Source organism: Silene latifolia, chromosome X (assembly GCF_048544455.1).
Source record: "Silene latifolia isolate original U9 population chromosome X, ASM4854445v1, whole genome shotgun sequence".
Classification (NCBI taxonomy): Eukaryota; Viridiplantae; Streptophyta; class Magnoliopsida; order Caryophyllales; family Caryophyllaceae; genus Silene; species Silene latifolia.
Window position 1 is genome coordinate 289,976,688 of NC_133537.1, and position 19,339 is coordinate 289,996,026.

General features: G+C 29.3%; 1 protein-coding gene across 2 annotated transcripts; it reads left to right on the forward strand.

Moving 5' to 3' along the window:
• Window positions 1–10,953: 10,953 nt before the first annotated feature.
• Window positions 10,954–17,729, forward strand: LOC141621862 (uncharacterized). 2 transcript variants are annotated; one of them, XM_074438030.1, is made up of 5 exons: window positions 10,954–11,189; window positions 16,059–16,243; window positions 17,092–17,154; window positions 17,244–17,356; window positions 17,472–17,729. In XM_074438030.1, exons 2-5 carry the CDS (start codon window positions 16,099–16,101, stop codon window positions 17,508–17,510), a joined length of 360 nt encoding a protein of 119 aa, XP_074294131.1. In that variant the 5' UTR covers window positions 10,954–11,189; window positions 16,059–16,098; the 3' UTR covers window positions 17,511–17,729. The 2 variants fall into 2 exon arrangements, with proteins under 2 accessions (XP_074294131.1, XP_074294130.1); XM_074438029.1 differs by having other exon boundaries at window positions 10,956–11,189; window positions 17,244–17,345.
• Window positions 17,730–19,339: the final 1,610 nt, after the last annotated feature.

Here is a 19,339-nt window from a genome sequence, read left to right on the forward strand (position 1 = left end):
TTTATTTAACCTAACCCTAATTCATGAAGATAGGTTTTTATCCAAGATGGGCACGAGCCTAGGGTTTCAGCCGTGAGCTGCAAACCATTGGGGCGTGTGAGGTTGTTGTGCTTAAGTAAACTATCTAATCAAATCTAGCTTATATTTGTATAAGATATTTTCCTATCTTTATAATATATGATTTGATTTGTTTACTTATTCTAACTTCTTAAAAGATATAGTTTTAGATAACAAATAAGATTTACTTTTATCTTATTTACCTAAACTATAATATCTTGGATTTAATTAGGAAAGAGATCAAGATTTATCTCTTGAAGTCTTTGCCGCCTATCTCACGGCATCCTAGGGTTTCGTGCAAACCCTAGTTCCTCTTCTACTATAAATACAATTGACCATTCCTTGTTTAAGTAAGCTTTTCGAAATACTACAATCCTTGCAAAACATATTTGAGTTTAATTCTTAATTGTCTTATTGTTTTGTTTTTGAAAATATTGCGAAAAGTCGTGCTCATAAAATTGCTTATCTTTCTTAATATTACGTCATAAGATAATAGTACTTCATATTGTTTCTTACTCGTTCAATTGTGTGAACACTTAGAAGAACAATCAAGTGCTTTCTTAGTAACTTAAGATAGTCAAATCGAATATCTAGTGATATTCAAATCGAGTTATAGTTAGAGTTAACTATACGAGTTGGGTTGATAATTTTGTAATCCGGAGTAAGGTACTAAAATTATTAATCGAGAATAGTGGACGTAGGCTTCGACGTGTGAAGCTGAACCACTTCAAATATCGTGTGTCTTTGCATCTTTCGTTTCAGTCATTTCATTACGTTCATAATCAATTAGTTAATTAGTTAAAGTTTAATCAATAAACTTTAAGTAATTAATTACCTTGATATAAAATAAAAAGTAGGCATAATTTTTAAATACTCAATTCACCCCCCCCCCCTCTCGAGTATTTCGGGTGTGATAGACTCTTCACTCACCTTTGCGGATGCTCCAATATACCTTTTGTATAGTAGAAAATATGAGGCCTATGTATTAATTTATTTACTAGTTTGAATGCCCGTGCGTTGCAACGGGTAATTAACTTATTTATAATGTAAAAAAAATGTTATAAAGGTTTAATGTTTACATTCTATGTCTAATGATTTGTTTACATATTATTAAAGGGTTTTTTGTCAGAAACTACCTTTTATTTAGGGTCATTTATGAACAACTATCTTTCATTTTATTTTTGGCTTTTAACTACCTTTCATTTCTTCATTTTGTGAAAGACTACTAAAAATCCACTCCCGGCGAAAAGAAGTCGACTTTCCTATTGCGTTATTTATCATTTCATGTTGAATCTAACTCTTTACTTCATAACCCCAATAATCGATGATAACGATTGATTAAACCCAACATTAATCACCTCAATTTGTCTATCTCTTACCCGAATCAAAGTCCTAATCACCGAAACAAAATCACCATGGATATTAATCTTAACATGGTAAATAATTCTTCAACAAAGAATGATATATTATGGCTTTGTTGGCAAAATTAACTCCTAGTGTTAACTATTCGAAAATAATCATGGATTCACTCTTAGGATCACTTGTGTGCTACTATCTCATTAGTTTTCGTATACCCACCATCTTACCATGAAGAGAGAAAAAAAGGTACTTTAATATGACTTAGATGGGAGAGGGTGATGAATCATGAGTAGTCTATAAGGTTGTTGAAATGTAAGGGTGAAGGTGAAAGTGATGAGAAAAGTGATGACGGAGATGGAGATGGAAATTGAGATGGTTGATGCGTTGGTATTGCTTTGAACAAATTTTTGATAAGATATTGGGCATGGAGAGGAGCTTTTCGGATTTTGTTGGGTGAACAAAGAAAGAAATATGGATAATATGTGTGAAAAGGGGAGAAAGGAGCAAGTCAACGCCGGAAAGTTGACTTTTTTTCGCCGGAAGTGGATTTTTGGTAGTCTTTCGCTAAATGAAGAAATGAAAGGTAGTTGAAAGCCAAAAATAAAATGAAAGGTAGTTGTTCACAAATGACCCTTAATAAAAGGTAATTTCTGACAAAAAAGTATTATATTTATAAGTAAAAGATTAATATATACGTGAGTTAACTCTTATTTATAATCATATAATCACCCCACCTTGTACTAATCTTTCGATGTGAGACAATTCTACTATTTATAAGTAATATATTTACCAAACTTGGATTATTTTTCTGATGATGAGACAATTCTACTATTTATACGTAGTATATATTCATCAAACCTGCATTGTTTTTCAATGTGGGACAAATAACATACTCAGAATTATACCATCTTTTTTGTACTTAGTTCGACATCCAACCAGATCCCGAATACCGAGTACGAACAATTGCTACTCATTATATCTAATAGTTATATTTAAATTTCATAATATGATCAAGTACTATTCATTAATATTTGTACGTTGTTTTTCTTCAAATTTTTTTTATCATAATTGAGATACGGAAATTTCTCGTGCTACCCCTTAATTTTGTCAGATTTTCCATGTTACCCCTACTTTTAAGAATCTGCCTATGGTACCCTTGAGGTTTCATTTTTTTTCCCATAGTACCCCCTAATGTAAAGGCTGTTAAATGGACGTTAAGTTTGATAACAAATAATATATGATTTGATTTGTTTACTTATTCTAACTTCTTAAAAGATATAGTTTTAGATAACAAATAAGATTTACTTTTATCTTATTTACCTAAACTATAATATCTTGGATTTAATTAGGAAAGAGATCAAGATTTATCTCTTGAAGTCTTTGTCGCCTATCTCACAAGCATCCTAGGGTTTCGTGCAAACCCTAGTTCCCTCTTCTACTATAAATACAATTGATCATTCCTTGTTTAAGTAAGCTTTTCGAAATACTACAATCCTTGCAAAACATATTTGAGTTTAATTCTTAATTGTCTTATTGTTTTGTTTTTTAAAATATTGCGAAAAGTCGTGCTCATAAAATTGCTTATCTTTCTTAATATTACGTCATAAGATAATAGTACTTCATATTGTTTCTTACTCGTTCAATTGTGTGAACACTTAGAAGAACAATCAAGTGCTTTCTTAGTAACTTAAGATAGTCAAATCGAATATCTAGTGATATTCAAATCGAGTTATAGCTAGAGTTAACTATACGAGTTGAGTTGATAATTTTGTAATCCGGAGTAAGGTACTAAAATTATTAATCGAGAATAGTGGACGTAGGCTTCGACGTGTGAAGCTGAACCACTTCAAATATCGTGTGTCTTTGCATCTTTCGTTTCAGTCTTTTCATTACGTTCATAATCAATTAGTTAATTAGTTAAAGTTTAATCAATAAACTTTAAGTAATTAATTACCTTGATATAAAATAAAAAGTAGGCATAATTTTTAAATACTCAATTCACCCCCCCCCCCCCCTCCTCGAGTATTTCAGGTGTGATAGACTCTTCACTCACCTTTGCGGATGCTCTAATATACCTTTTGTATAGTAGAAAATATGAGGCCTATGTATTAATTTATTTACTAGTTTGAATGCCCGTGCGTTGCAACGGGTAATTAACTTATTTATAATGTAAAAAAAATGTTATAAAGGTTTAATGTTTACATTCTATGTCTAATGATTTGTTTACATATTATTAAAGGGTTTTTTGTCAGAAACTACCTTTTATTTAGGGTCATTTATGAACAACTATCTTTCATTTTATTTTTGGCTTTTAACTACCTTTCATTTCTTCATTTTGTGAAAGACTACTAAAAATCCACTCCCGGCGAAAAGAAGTCGACTTTCCGGCGTTACTTATCATTTCATGTTGAATCTAACTCTTTACTTCATAACCCCAATAATCGATGATAACGATTGATTAAACCCAACATTAATCACCTCAATTTGTCTATCTCTTACCCGAATCAAAGTCCTAATCACCGAAACAAAATCACCATGGATATTAATCTTAACATGGTAAATAATTCTTCAACAGTAATGATATATTATGGCTTTGTTGGCAAAATTAACTCCTAGTGTTAACTATTCGAAAATAATCATGGATTCACTCTTAGGATCACTTGTGTGCTACTATCTCATTAGTTTTCGTATACCCACCATCTTACCATGAAGAGAGAAAAAAAGGTACTTTAATATGACTTAGATGGACAGTAGGCTGATGAATCATGAGTAGTCTATAAGGTTGTTGAAATGTAAGGGTGAAGGTGAAAGTGACAGTAAAAGTGATGACGGAGATGGAGATGGAAATTGAGATGGTTGATGCGTTGGTATTGCTTTGAACAAATTTTTGATAAGATATTGGGCATGGAGAGGAGCTTTTCGGATTTTGTTGGGTGAACAAAGAAAGAAATATGGATAATATGTGTGAAAAGGGGAGAAAGGAGCAAATCAACGCCGGAAAGTTGACTTTTTTTCGCCGGAAGTGGATTTTTGGTAGTCTTTCGCTAAATGAAGAAATGAAAGGTAGTTGAAAGCCAAAAATAAAATGAAAGGTAGTTGTTCACAAATGACCCTTAATAAAAGGTAATTTCTGACAAAAAAAGTATTATATTTATAAGTAAAAGATTAATATATACGTGAGTTAACTCTTATTTATAATCATATAATCACCCCACCTTGTACTAATCTTTCGATGTGAGACAATTCTACTATTTATAAGTAATATATTTACCAAACTTGGATTATTTTTCTGATGATGAGACAATTCTACTATTTATACGTAGTATATATTCATCAAACCTGCATTGTTTTTCAATGTGGGACAAATAACATACTCAGAATTATACCATCTTTTTTGTATTTAGTTCGACATCCAACCAGATCCCGAATACCGAGTACGAACAATTGCTACTCATTATATCTAATAGTTATATTTAAATTTCATAATATGATCAAGTACTATCCATTAATATTTGTACGTTGTTTTTCTTCAAATTTTTTTTATCATAATTGAGATACGGAAATTTCTCGTGCTACCCCTTAATTTTGTCAGGTTTTCCATGTAACCCCTACTTTTAAGAATCTGCCTATGGTACCCTTGAGGTTTCATTTTTTTTCCCATAGTACCCCCTAATGTAAAGGCTGTTAAATGGACGTTAAGTTTGATGGCATGACAATAAAATAACAATTAAAAAATAATACCCCCTTTATTGTTTTATTGGTACGGATATCTCTCTCTTTTAAATGAAAAATTAATTAACTATATCATTATAATGGAAATTTCTCATGGTAACCTTGAACTTTGATAGATTACCCATGGTACCCCTAATTTTCAGTTTCTACAAATGGTACCCCTATGTTCACCTTTTTCTTTCCCAGAATACCATTTGACAACTTCCGTCATAACGTCATTACTCCTATGACTTGTGACACCTTTTTCTTTTGTTATTTATTACACCAACACTTTATTATCTAATTCCTAAATCCATATTTTATTTAATAAACTGACATTTAATACCTAAATAACAAAACACAAATAGCATGGCATGCTCAATTACTCATCTAGTTACTCATAGGAGTAACGGCGTTATGAAAAAAAGTAAACACAAGGGTATTATATGTAAAAACTTAAAATTGGGGTATTATGTGTAATCTACCAAAATTTGAGGGTACCATGAAAAATTTCCGTTATAATATTGAACATTTTATCGCTTTTTCTCCCACCTAAAAAAATGTTACAACTTTAAAAATTTAACATTTAATTCAAGATTATGTTTAAAGTTTCTTATATAATAAGTATACTTTGAGAGATTCAATATATTTGGGGTGATACCTAAGTTTCAAGGATAAATCCTATATATAATCATGGGATCACCCACACCTTATGATAGTCTTTTGATGTGGGACAATTCAACTATTTATACGTAGTATATATTTATCACACCTACATTATTTTTCAATGTAAGACGAATAACATATTTAAAAGTACACCATATTTTTTGAACCTAATTCGACATCCAACTCGATTTAATAATAAGTAAATACTATATTATCTATTAATATTTATACGTTTGTTTTCTATTTTTTTTAATCATAATTAAAATATGTGCAAATGATATGAACCTATACTCTAATGATAGAATTTTTTTTAACACAGTTCTAATTATATTATTTAAACGTAGTATATTTACCACACCTACATTATTTTTCAATGTGGGACAAATAAAATCTATAAGTAGAAAATATAATGATATAAACTTTTAAGAGCTCTCCAAGATAATACTTAAGAGACTCAAAAGATTTTAGGTTGATGCCTAAGTTCCAATGATGCCTCTTATTTATAATCATAGAATCACCCACCTTATGCTATATTTCGATGTGGGAAAATTCTATTTTTTATATGTAGTATATTTGTCACGCCTATATTATTTTTCAATGTGGGACATATAACATACTATGAAATACACCATCTTTAATATTGAAAATTATATGAAATCTATATATACTCTAATGATAGCATTTCTTACCATGAATCTAATAATATTATTTTCATAACTTTTTTACCGACCTTATTTTGCCAAATGAAATGTAAAAGTTTTTATATAAAAATTAGAAACATCACTTGAATATAAAATACGAAATACAGAGTATATATTATAATAACTAAAGATTTTCCAAAGATTAACTTAGGTTAGAAATCATTATTGTAGAGACAGTAATACAAACTCTTTTAAGAGCTCTCTCTGACAATACTTAAGAGAATCAAAAGATTTTGGGTTATGACTTCTATTTATAATCATAAGATCACCCTGCCTTATGATAATCTTCCGATGTGGGACAATTCTAATATTTATGCATAGTATATTCACCACACTTACATTACTTTTCAATGTATGACAAATAACATACTAAGTACACCATTTTTTTCGCACCTACTTTGACATCAACCCGATTTAATATTGAGAAAATACAATACAATCTACACTCTAATGATAGCATTTTTTTGTCACAATCTAATTATATAATTTTCATATGATACTTTTTTGTCAAATGAAATACTTCCTCCCATCCACTCCAAAGGTAACATGGACCCACTTTTTGTGAGGAGAAAAGTGGGTCCATGTTACCTTTGGAGTGAATGGGAGGGAGTATAAACTTTTTATATCAAAATTATAAACATTACTTTAATATAATATAGAAAATGTATATATATGGGATAGTTTTATTATTTATACATAATTTATTCACCACACCTACATTATTTTTCAATATGGACATATAACATACTAAAAAGTACACATCTTTTATATCAAAAAATTTTGGGTTAATACCTAAGTTTCAAGGATGCCTCCTATTTATATTTATAGAATCACCCTACCGTATACTATTCTTTCGATGTGAGATACATAATTTAACTATTTAGACGTAGTATGTTCATCATGCCTACATTATTTTTCAATGTGAAAGATATAACATACCAAGAAGTACATGTCTCTTCTTAAAAAAACCACTATTGTATACATATTATTTTTCTTTGAAGGTAAAACCATTTAGTCTCGATCATTAGTTAGGGATCTCTACATCGTACATATAACGACTCGTTAACGCTTTATTACTGCATTCAGAAGACAACCATTAGTAAAATCTTCAGTTTTGTACTGTGTCAGGAGACTGCCATTAGTAAAACCTTTAGTTTTGTATTTTTTGATTTTCTTGTTCATGTTCTTAACTCTTTCACGGGTAGTTTCCAACGATTTCCACTTTATTTTTTATATCATATCGTAGATAACGATAGAAAATCTTAAGAGCTCTTTAAAACAATATTTATGAGACTCAAAAAATTTTGGGTGGATACATAAGTTCCAATAATTATGCCTTCTATTTATAATCATAGGATCATATCATCTTATACTAATCTTTCGATGATGGACAATTCTACTATTTATATGTAGTATATTCACCACACCTACGTTATTTTCCAATGTGGACAAAACACACTAAAAATTACACAATTTTACATACTAAGAAATTTTAATATGTGCAAATAATATGAAATCTATACTCTAATGATAAGATTTTTTTACCACGAAGCTAATTATATTATTTTAATAATTTTTTTAACGACATTTTTTTACCAAGTAAAATGTAAAAGTTTGATATAAAAATTGGTAATATCACTTGAATATAATTTAGGAAATATATATATTATAATAATTAAAAGATTCTCCACTTTATTTTTTACATCAAAAATTATTATTTATGATACTTTCCTAAATTAATTTTTGATGATGTGGATGCTCTCAGATCGCTCGAAAAAACTCTCTTTTATATATATACTAGTTTAGATGCCCGTGCGTTGCAACGGGATAATTAAATTAGTAACAAAAAAATGGTTATAAGGTCTTAATATTACATCTTATGTCTAATAATTTATTTAGATATGATTAAAAGTCAAATATCTTATTTAAGAGACGCAAAAGATGTTGGGTTGATACCTAAGTTCCAAGGATGCCTCACATTTATACTGATAAGACCACCACATCTTATGTTAATCTTTCGATGTGGAACAATTCTATTATTTTTATATAATTTTACATTATTTTTCAATGTGGGACATATAACATAATAAGAACTACACAATTTTATATATGTACAAATTATATGAAATCTATACGCTAATGATATCATTTTTACCACGAATCAAATTATGCTATTTTCATAATTTTCTTAACGATATTTTTTTGCCAAATGAAATGTAAGTTTTTATATAAAAATTAGAAATATCACTTGAATATAATATAGGAAATAAATATTATAATAATTAAAAGATTCTCCACTTTATTTTTTACATAAAAAAATATTATTTATGATAATTTCCTAAACTAATTTTTAGGATCACTCCACCTTATGTTAATTTTCTGATATGGGATTCAACTATTTATATGTAGTATATTTACCACACCTACATTATTTTACAATGTCGGACAAATAACACATGAAAAACAAAAAGTACACCATCTTTTTTGCACCTATTTCGATATCCAACCCGATTTAATAATGAGAAAATACTATATATCTATTTATATTCGTATGTTTTTTCCATTTTTTGTCATAATTAAAATATGTACAAATGATATGATTTAAATTACATTTTTTTCCTAACACGACTTTTAAGATGTAATTGAGGGAGCAATAAAATGTATAAACAAATGCAAAATATTTTCTTTTTCTGGGGTGGGATTTTGATTAATGGTTATAAATTATGATGTGTTTTAGTTATGTACTCAAATATAATGAGACATAATAATTACCTATTTTTGAAAGTTAAAAAGATTTAATTCTACTATTTATCAAAGTAAAAAAGCTCATTATTGATTTGTTTGTGGATTCAAGATCTTTTTATGAAACACTTGATTATATTATAATTCATAAATTTTCTATTTTAGTGCAAAAATTATCATTATATATGACACATTAAAAACCAATTTATGTATATTTAGCACCCATTTTATTTTTTAATTATAATTTTGTCTTAAATAAAGTTATTATACTATCGATTGTCTTAAAATAAACATTATAATATCACTAATATAGTAATATATAATCGCTTTTATAAATATCTACGTGATTATTATTTGTATGGTATTGTTGTAACTAGGGTTTGCCGTTAATACAAACTCTTATAAGAACTCTCTAAGATAATATTTAAGTGGTTCAAAAGATAACATTATAATATCACTAATATAGTAATATATAATCGCTTTTATAAATATCTACGTGATTATTATTTGTATGGTATTGTTGTAACTAGGGTTTGCCGTTAATACAAACTCTTATAAGAACTCTCTAAGATAATATTTAAGTGGTTCAAAAAATTTTGGGTTGATATCCTAAGTTTCAGATATGACTTCTATTTATAATCATGTGATACCTCACCTCATGATAATCTTTTAATGTGAGACAATTCAACTATTTATATGTAGTACATTTACCACACCTACATTATTTTTCAATGTGGGACAAACAATATACTTAGAAATACACCATCTTTTTCGCACTTAATTCGACATCTAACCCAGTTTAATAATAATAAGCAAATATTATACTATTTACTAATATTCGTATAATACATTTTTTTTAACTTCTTATCATAATTAAAATATGTGCAAATAATACGATACTATATTATAATGCTAGCATTTATTTACCATGAATCTAATTAAATAAATTTTCAAAAAAAAAAATTATGTAACTTTTTTGCTAAATGAGATGTATAAGTTTTTATATAAAAATTATAAACATCATCACTTGGACATAATATAAAAATATATATATATCATACCGTGGAGATAATGATATAAACTCTTAAGAGGTCTCCAAGATAATGTTTAAGAGACCCAGAAGGTTTTGGGTTGGTACTTAGGTTCTACAACAAATCCCTTGCATTTTTGACGGTTCCACATTGACGCTTTAATGGAGCATCGAACCCAATACTCACTTCCCGTCTCATTTTGACACCTTAGAGCATCCACAATGGTAAGCTAGTTGCTACTAGCTTACCTTTGCCACATAAGATTTTCAAGCTAGAATATTTTTAAGCTACAAACTACTACAATGGTAAGCTACTAGCTTAGTGTTGTAGCTTAAATGCACCATATGTCAACTACCTTCCACAACACTCTTTTAATTAATACATTTACTTATTTTACCTAGAAAGTAAAAATTAAAAATATTTAAGTGTTGTTTTAATTGGTAGATTTTTTCTTGTAGGCCCATTTGAGCTACTAGCTCCATGGAGCTACTAGCTCAATTTAAGCTAGTACATGTAAAGTCTTTCCAATGGTTAAGAAATACTTGAAATTTTTTTTTTATTTCAAAGTAAGTTCTTTACTTAACCATGGAATCTTTCTTTATAGTGTCATGTTAATAAAATACATTTTTTTAATACTACGAAGCGCAATTTTTAATTTACTTCAAAACATTTACCTAAAAAAATCCACCGCCAAACAATTTCAACTTCACCGCCTAAACCTCTTTGTCTCCCATCTCTCCCATTATCTGTTAATCTCGTCATCTCCCATCTCCGATTTCAATTTTATCATCTTCCAACTGCTGCACAGTTTCCTATCTCACATTTCTAGTGATTCACCTCCAAGAACACAATCAAATTGAATTTTCGATCGATTTAATTGGGACGATTCATTCTAGTTACAAATTTTAATTGACCAAGCAAGGTTAGTTTCTAATTTTAAACATCAATCTACTTGTGTTTAATTTGTTTCATCATATATATATATATCATGATTTTGATTATGGTACAGAATAATATGTAATTTTCTTAACCCTAATGTTGAATTCCATCGTAAGTCTGAACTTGTTTTATTGATGTTTTGTGTGAATCATATTGTAATTGATGAATGTCCGCTGGTGATGCTTCTCGCGTAGAAAGTAAACGGATTTTTTTCATTGCTCATATCACTAGATCAATGGGAGGACATGTTTAATCAACCTAATTTACAGCAATAATACATTTTAATTACTTCTATTTACGTTTCTTATTATTAACAGCAAGTAACTTGAATAAAATTAATCCATTTTCAAGTGTCAGATAAAGTTGTAGTAAATCAATTTGATGAATGTATGATAAAATACAGAATAACAGTATGGCATATTGAGCTTTCCTCAAATATTGATGTCCAAATCAAACACTCTGTTGATGTTATATCGATAATAGTAGTACAGGTTATTAATACATTGCACACCTATAAATCATTGAGGAATGACCTGCAAATATAAGGAAGATGAGACGGCATTACCGGCTAACAGAATGGCGAATTGAGTAAAGCTATAGGCTCTACAATTGCTATAAAAGCTAATGTTGTGCATTGCTTCTACATCCTGATTGCAAGATGTAATTGATATGTCGCCCATACTTCAAAAACTTTGGTCATACTTCACAACTTTATTGTCATCTGATGTTTGTGCGAGTTTCTTGTTATTTTGAGTAACTTTAGTAATTCGTATCTGTCTTCTATCCTATGCCATTTTAGAACCTACACGAACCCATAGGTCTAAAACTTCATCCTCGGCAATAGAGAGGCTCTCTTCAATGAAACCAACATGCTCTAAATCAATAGATAATCTTAAAATCCAGTATCCTCTTCTTCCATCGAAAATTAAAATAGTTAGCAGCAGCTTCAGTAATCTTATGGCATCCTTGTACCAACAAAAAAGAGAATTTTATCAATTTATCTCCATATTCATTAGCTAATAAAACATTTAGCATCAGGATAATAACTAAAAGAAGGCCAACATACAACTAGAAAGTTTAGTCCATAGAATACAGTAGATATGGATGTTACTTCGTACTATGGATGGAAAGCCTGGTCCTAAAGTTTACTTTTTCCTTATATGTTGGAGTTGGACTACATCATAATAATTGATGTTTTGAATTGAAGAAACAAAAACGTGGGAGGAGCAATTCTTTCTTATCATAGACAATCCCCAATATTTTCTCTTAGTCATATTCGATACTGTTGGGTGGTCTTTTGTAATGAATACAAACTGGCTCATACTCGTACATGGCAAGTAAGTAGAAAAATTTGGTGTAGTTTTTCCCATAAAACACCGTTTATCTGATGTTCGTGATTTGACTATTAACTATTTTCATCCAATTTATATTTATATTGTTGTTATTTCCTTTTTGTTAGAAACTCCATACACTATCACTTGTTAAATAAACTATAGTATAAATCCCGCGCAATGCAAACGCGGTATATAGAGTGTTTATTTTTTTAGTGTATTATTTATACTTTTTAAATGCAAACTCATTAATATTTAATACTCCCTCCAATTTCATTTATTGTTCCTCTTTCCCTTTCCATCCATTTTCCTTATTGTTCTCTCTTTCCTTTTTTGGACAACTTTGTGTGGTCCAAAATTAATTTGATGTGGGGTCATGTGTATTGTGTGGTCCAAATTGATTTTCTTATTTCTTATGTCAAAAAGAAAGGGGAACAATAAATGAAATTGGAGGGAGTATTTTACTTCATCCCCTTTATTAAACAAACAACCACAGGGATGAGTGTAGTTGAAAGTTGACTATTCAAAGTACATCTTTTCTGTCCATATTTTCAGTACCCATGTTCTATTTAGAAATTAATTATGCACAATTGATACTTGGTTTCTCTCATTTGTTCAATTGTTCAATGATGATATTATATAAAATGTTGGGAATTAAACTTCACACTTCAAATGACAAAATGTAATGAAACAAAAAAAAACTAATGATTAAATAAATTCAGGAAAAATATTAAAATACAAGTATTCTTAATAAATAAAATAAATGCATCAATAAATATTTACAGCTCCCGTTATTTTATGGTTGTTTTAATAAGCATCCTAATTTCATGTGAATCCACAAAAGAGTAAAGTAATTGGTATCTGTCTTCTATCTTATGTCTTCATTAGCTCGTACTTTTTTTTTTGTTATAATGTAATTGTATTAATAATTATGAAGTATGAATTTACGAGTTGAGTTGGTAATTTGAGTCGTACATAAAGGGGCAATAAGGTCAAATTTTAAGTCGAGTACAAGATATGGGATGACTGATGAGGTACGACTCGATGCAGCAGGTTCTTAATATGTGAATGCATATTAAGATTTAGTCAGAGTGACGTGGGAGATTAGCTAGAGGGAGGAGGTTGGGCTTAGTAATTAAGGGCTGGAATGTTGACTTAAGCTGGATCAATATAATAATATTAGTAATCTTATATATATATATATATAAATATAAATATATATATATATATATATTAAAAATTTATTTATATATATATAACTGGGTTGAAATGCCGTGGATGCGCCACGTGTCAACCCAGCCTTAAATACACGTATTAATTACAGCTGAGCATTAAATATAAACATAATAAATGCGGTATAAATCTCAGCAAAATATTAATTATAGTTTAATAAATTTTATTATAAAATTATATTAAATAATTACGGTAATTTGATTTTAAATTTATTAAAAAGTTATTTTGATAAAAATTATAAAATATAAATAATTACGTACATTGTGAAAAATGCTTTCAATTGAGTATAATTTTCATTATATTTATTGAAATATTTATTTTGATATGTAGAGATGATTAAAGTGAGTGTCTCACAATACTTTACATTTACGTAAAAAAATATTTTGAGAAAGTTATAAAACTTAGACCATTAAATCCATTAAGAAAAATATATTTGGAAGAATCATTGTATAAAACACAACTTAAAAAAAACTACTAAGAGATAAGTTTTTATAGTGTGGGAATGAAAAAAATTATATTGGACAAATTGAATACATATGAGATTTTGATAGGTTTCAATAGTGTGATAACGAGTATGTGTACGAGTGTGTATGTACATAGTAATCGCAAGTGCATTTGAATAATCAAAACAAAAGTAACGATTGTTAAGTAATATAGTATTATAAACGACATGAAAAAGTAGAAAATTAAACACGTTACATTTTTCTTTATTTATATTTAATTAAATATGTATAAGTCAAATATAAAATATTGATTATGACTAACCAAATACTCCGTATTACTTTTAGTTAAATATTTTATATGTTACTATATCTTTTAAATACTTTGAGGTTAAACATCAAAAAATAATATTTGAGAAAGTTCAACCTATTATATTTACAGGTAAACTCTTAAACATCATTATATCTAGTTGTTTAAAAAAACAAAAGGTGCAAATTTCTCATAGATATGTTCGACACATATCACATGCAAGACACAATCAAAATATTTGAATAAGTTGAGTTTGAACACTATATGTTTGATAGATAAATGTCACATGTTATACATAAAAAAATTAAAAATTACATAAAGTTATGTTCACATCATTTGAATAAATATTAATTGATTTGAAAGAATAAGTATATTGAAATGATATAATTTGAGAACTTATTGTTGATTGTTGTATTATTCGAATAAATTTTATTTTGATTAATATATTTCACCAGTCACAAATTTATTTATAAAACGTTGATCATGAATAATTAATTATCACTTCTTAGTTTTAATTAAAATGGTTATGTATTTTATTTTAAAACATTGAAGTTAAACCTAAAAAAAAAAAAATTTGAGAAAAAATTATTTATAAGAGAAAATATTGAAGGTCATATATGAATTATATTATTTTTCTTCAATTATAATCATAAAATTTTAGAACAGACCGCGCGAAGCGCGGGATACTACCTAGTAACTAATAAAGTCAAGACAAAGGAAGAAGCAGATGGCATTATGGCAACGCGTACGAAAACAGGACGATGCTCTCTAAATCATTCTTTCTACGCTTCTTATCCTTCCCCTAATCATTCCTTCCATCACTTTTTTCAATTGATTATTGTGTGTTTTTCCTTCTTATTTGCTTATTTTTTGGTTAGAATCTCGAATAACCAGTTGTACTCTTTGTACATCTGTCCACTCTTCGTAGTCTTTTGAGCCACGTTAGTATAACCCCTGAATCAGCTGACGGGGAAACATATTATGGAAAGCTTAAAGAAATTTATGAGCTGCATTATTTTGGAACATTCAAAGTTGTACTGTTTCGTTGTGATTGGGTAGACATATATAGAGGGATAAAGACTAATGAAGACAAGAGTAGTGTCTGTGTGAACTTTTCCAAGTTGATGCATACTGGTCGAAATTTGTCTGATGATCCTTTTGTCTTCTCATCTCAAGCAAAACAAATATTTTTCGTTGAAGATGAGATGCAAAAAGGATGGTTACACGTGATTAGGAATAAGCCGAGAGACTTGTTTGATAATGGCGAGATTTAATATTACGTTGTTATTTTGAACACTTATGCTGTTTCTCATTTTGTGTCTTGTATTCTGTTCATGTTCATTTAAGCTAAAGGTTCTATATATGTTGCCTCTGAAGTGATGGGTCATATGTTGCCCCTGTAGTGATGGATCAATTATGTGTTGTGCTGATCTCTTGTACTTTTATTTGTTTTTTTGCCAATTTTCTATCTAATCCTCGGATTTTTTTGTTTTTCTACTCGTGATAAAAGTGCATTAATTATCAGTTCATTTTTTTAGGATATACCAATGATCACTTTAAGGATCACTTTAATCGACAATGAGTTATCGAAGCAAAAGAACAAGAGCATTGATGACTGAAGATGATGAATCACAAGTGGTTAAGAAGCTGACTTCTAATGTTCCAGTTTCGTCGACTACATTGACAGCCAATGTAATGAGTGGTGCTGATGACCATGGAAGGGGTAATTTCTTTTATCATACACACGTTACAATTTGGTCTTTTTACTAATCCACCACTATTTGTTTTTTGGCGGAAATATATGTGATACTTCTGTGTTACTATATAAGTATGAAATCAGTTTGTGAATTCTTGGCTATCAATTTCTTTCATTCATAAATTTTTGCACATTCGTGTATAGATTAGTAATGTCACGTATATCTAATTTCTTGAGATTACTGATATGAAAAACGGCTAAAATGAAGATGAATTCTGATTAGGTATAGATACTCAAAACTCGATTAGAACTATCTGATACGGTTGTTGCCTTCAACTGTAGAATTCCGTTGTATTATGAAAATTTCTCGCTGTGGCGACTGTCAGGTGACTACGGGGTAACACAGATACGTGAATTAGTACGTAAACCTCTGATACATGAACTAGTAAAAATCCTTCTGGTAGTACTATAGTTTTATTTATTCCGTAATTTGCTGTGGAATGCCTAATATTTGACCTGTATCAGTTTCAGAATTCGCGGTATTTAGTGTTAGTTTCAGAATTCATGTTTACCTCTCTTTCGATTATGTCTTAATTCACATTTCGGGTAGTTATGCTTCTCATAGATGATATTAGTGTAGTCAGTCATGTATGAGAGTAAACCTGTGAATTAGCTATGCTACTCAGATTCGATTATGTGTATCCGACAGGGTGTGCATTTAGGTGTAGGAACATATTTTGTATCAAAAATCTCACGTACTTGCGTGAGGAGAGGCATTATTTGGACTATATAGGACCAATACAGGGAACGAGTAACATGACACCCTTCATTTTCTGTGAATCCTAATAGCCTTTGTTTTCTATAATATATTATAGGGGGTCATGAGCTCAGCAAGAGCACGGGTAATGCCGGTAATGCTGCTGGAAGAACTGCTTGCGGTAAGCTTCTCTTAGTCTCGATCTGTTTTGTCTTGTGATTGTTTCTCTTGTTTCTCCTGGGCATTATTATCTTGTTCTCATTGGTGCAGCTGATGTGAGATGGGGCCCATTTAAACCTCCTACTGGTAAACCCCAAATTGGCAGCGACAAATGTTTGAGGAATTGTATGCATGAAGCTACATTGAAATCCCGTATGCTGATGGTGCTTCGCAGTTTCATTACATTTCTGCTAGCATGATCATTGTACTTTCTGTGAACTAAACTGAAACTGAATTATTACCTAATACTAAATCGACACGCTCATTTGAAATTTGTAGGTTTCAGATTCTTCGGATGGTCAAGTCGCGCCGGAATAATGAGACGGAATGTTATCTGCTACAACTATCGCGTCAAATTATTTTATCAAGAGATTTTTTGTTCTAGTACCATTTGATAACTTGAGTTTTAATATGTATTTTGGATTAAGTTTACTCAACACTTTCTATTTTGGCATGGTTGAATAATATATATACTAATTGTAGTAACTAGCTACTAATTATTATATATGAGTATTTTCTAATTTTCTTGGTTATTAATTATGAGGTTTTGTTACAATATTATATAACGACCCCAGTCGACAATAGTGTAAGAAATTTGATTAAATATATATCGTGATGTATGAGTAAAACAAAATTGATGCATACTATAATTCGTTATAGAGAAAATGAACAAATGACGCTTAAAAGCGTCATGAATATATAATTTTGGCGTCGTGATTATGCCATAGAGTGACACTTAAAAGCGTAGTTTTTATTATTGACGCATAAAGGCGTCAATATTGGTGACTCTAAAAAGCGTCAAAAAATACTGACGCCAAAAATTTTGACCCTTTTAAGAAGCGTCGAGAATATAATTATCGACGCTTTTTTGCGTCGAGAGTTGGCTTTATAAGCGTAAAAAATGCAAGGGATTTGTTGTAGTCTAAGGATGCCTTCTATTTATAATCATATGATCACCCACCTTATGCTAAACTTTCGATGTGGGACAATTCTATTATTTATACGTAATATATTCACCACACCAACATATTTTTCAATGTGGGACAAATAACATACATAGAAATACACCATCTTTTCCGCACATAATTCGACATCTAACCCGGGTTAATAATAATGAGCAAATACTATACTACCTCGATTCAAGACTAAATACAACATTCTTTACACTATTCATGAACGAATAGAATTTTTACGATTTCTTGCAATATGTAAGACAAAATATGGTCACGTGGGATCTTATTTGATTACCTATAAAGTACAATGAGAATATCAAATTTTTAAATTTTTTTATAATGTAAACTTAAAGATATTTACGTTATAATTTGTGTCTTGGCAAGTGTGTAAATAAAAATGTTGTATTTGGTCTTGAATGTAGGGAGTACTATTTAATAATATTCGTACGTTTGGTTTTAATTTTTTATCATAATTAAAAATATATGCAAATAATATGATACTATATTCTGATGCTAATATTTATTTTACCAAGAATCTATTATAATATAATTTTCATAATTTTGAGTTAGGGTTTCTGCAAAGTTTGGGCAAAATTGACGATTGATGCATGTATAAATCAAATAGAACGAAAATAATGAATTAATTTGTGTTTTCGACTTGAATTACTCCAGTTTTTGTGATGATTTGATTGAATAATGTTATTAAATTGAAGAAATTAGGAAAAAGAGAGAAAGAATGAAGAAAATAGGATAGAAAAAAAAGAAGATGAAGAATACTGGGCAACGAACGTCATATTTTGGTAGACTAGGATAATTTTTTTGGTCTTATCTCAGCCCTTGATCTTGTTAGATCCAATGGTATATAAATGCGGGGTAACTCACGAAAAGTGGCAAACTCACAGGATCTTGCCTATATATATATATATATATATATATATATATATATATATATATATATATATATATATATATATATATATATATATATATATATATATATATATATATATATATATATATATATATATATATATATATATATATTATATATATAGAGTGGTTCTTCTAAGGTCCTTACATCCATTGAGTCCCTAAGTCCTTATAAGGGCCTTTGGATGGAAGGGATGGAGGGATGAGATTACATCTCATTCAAGGGTCACAAATGAACCTCCCTAATCTCCCTCCCTAATTGTG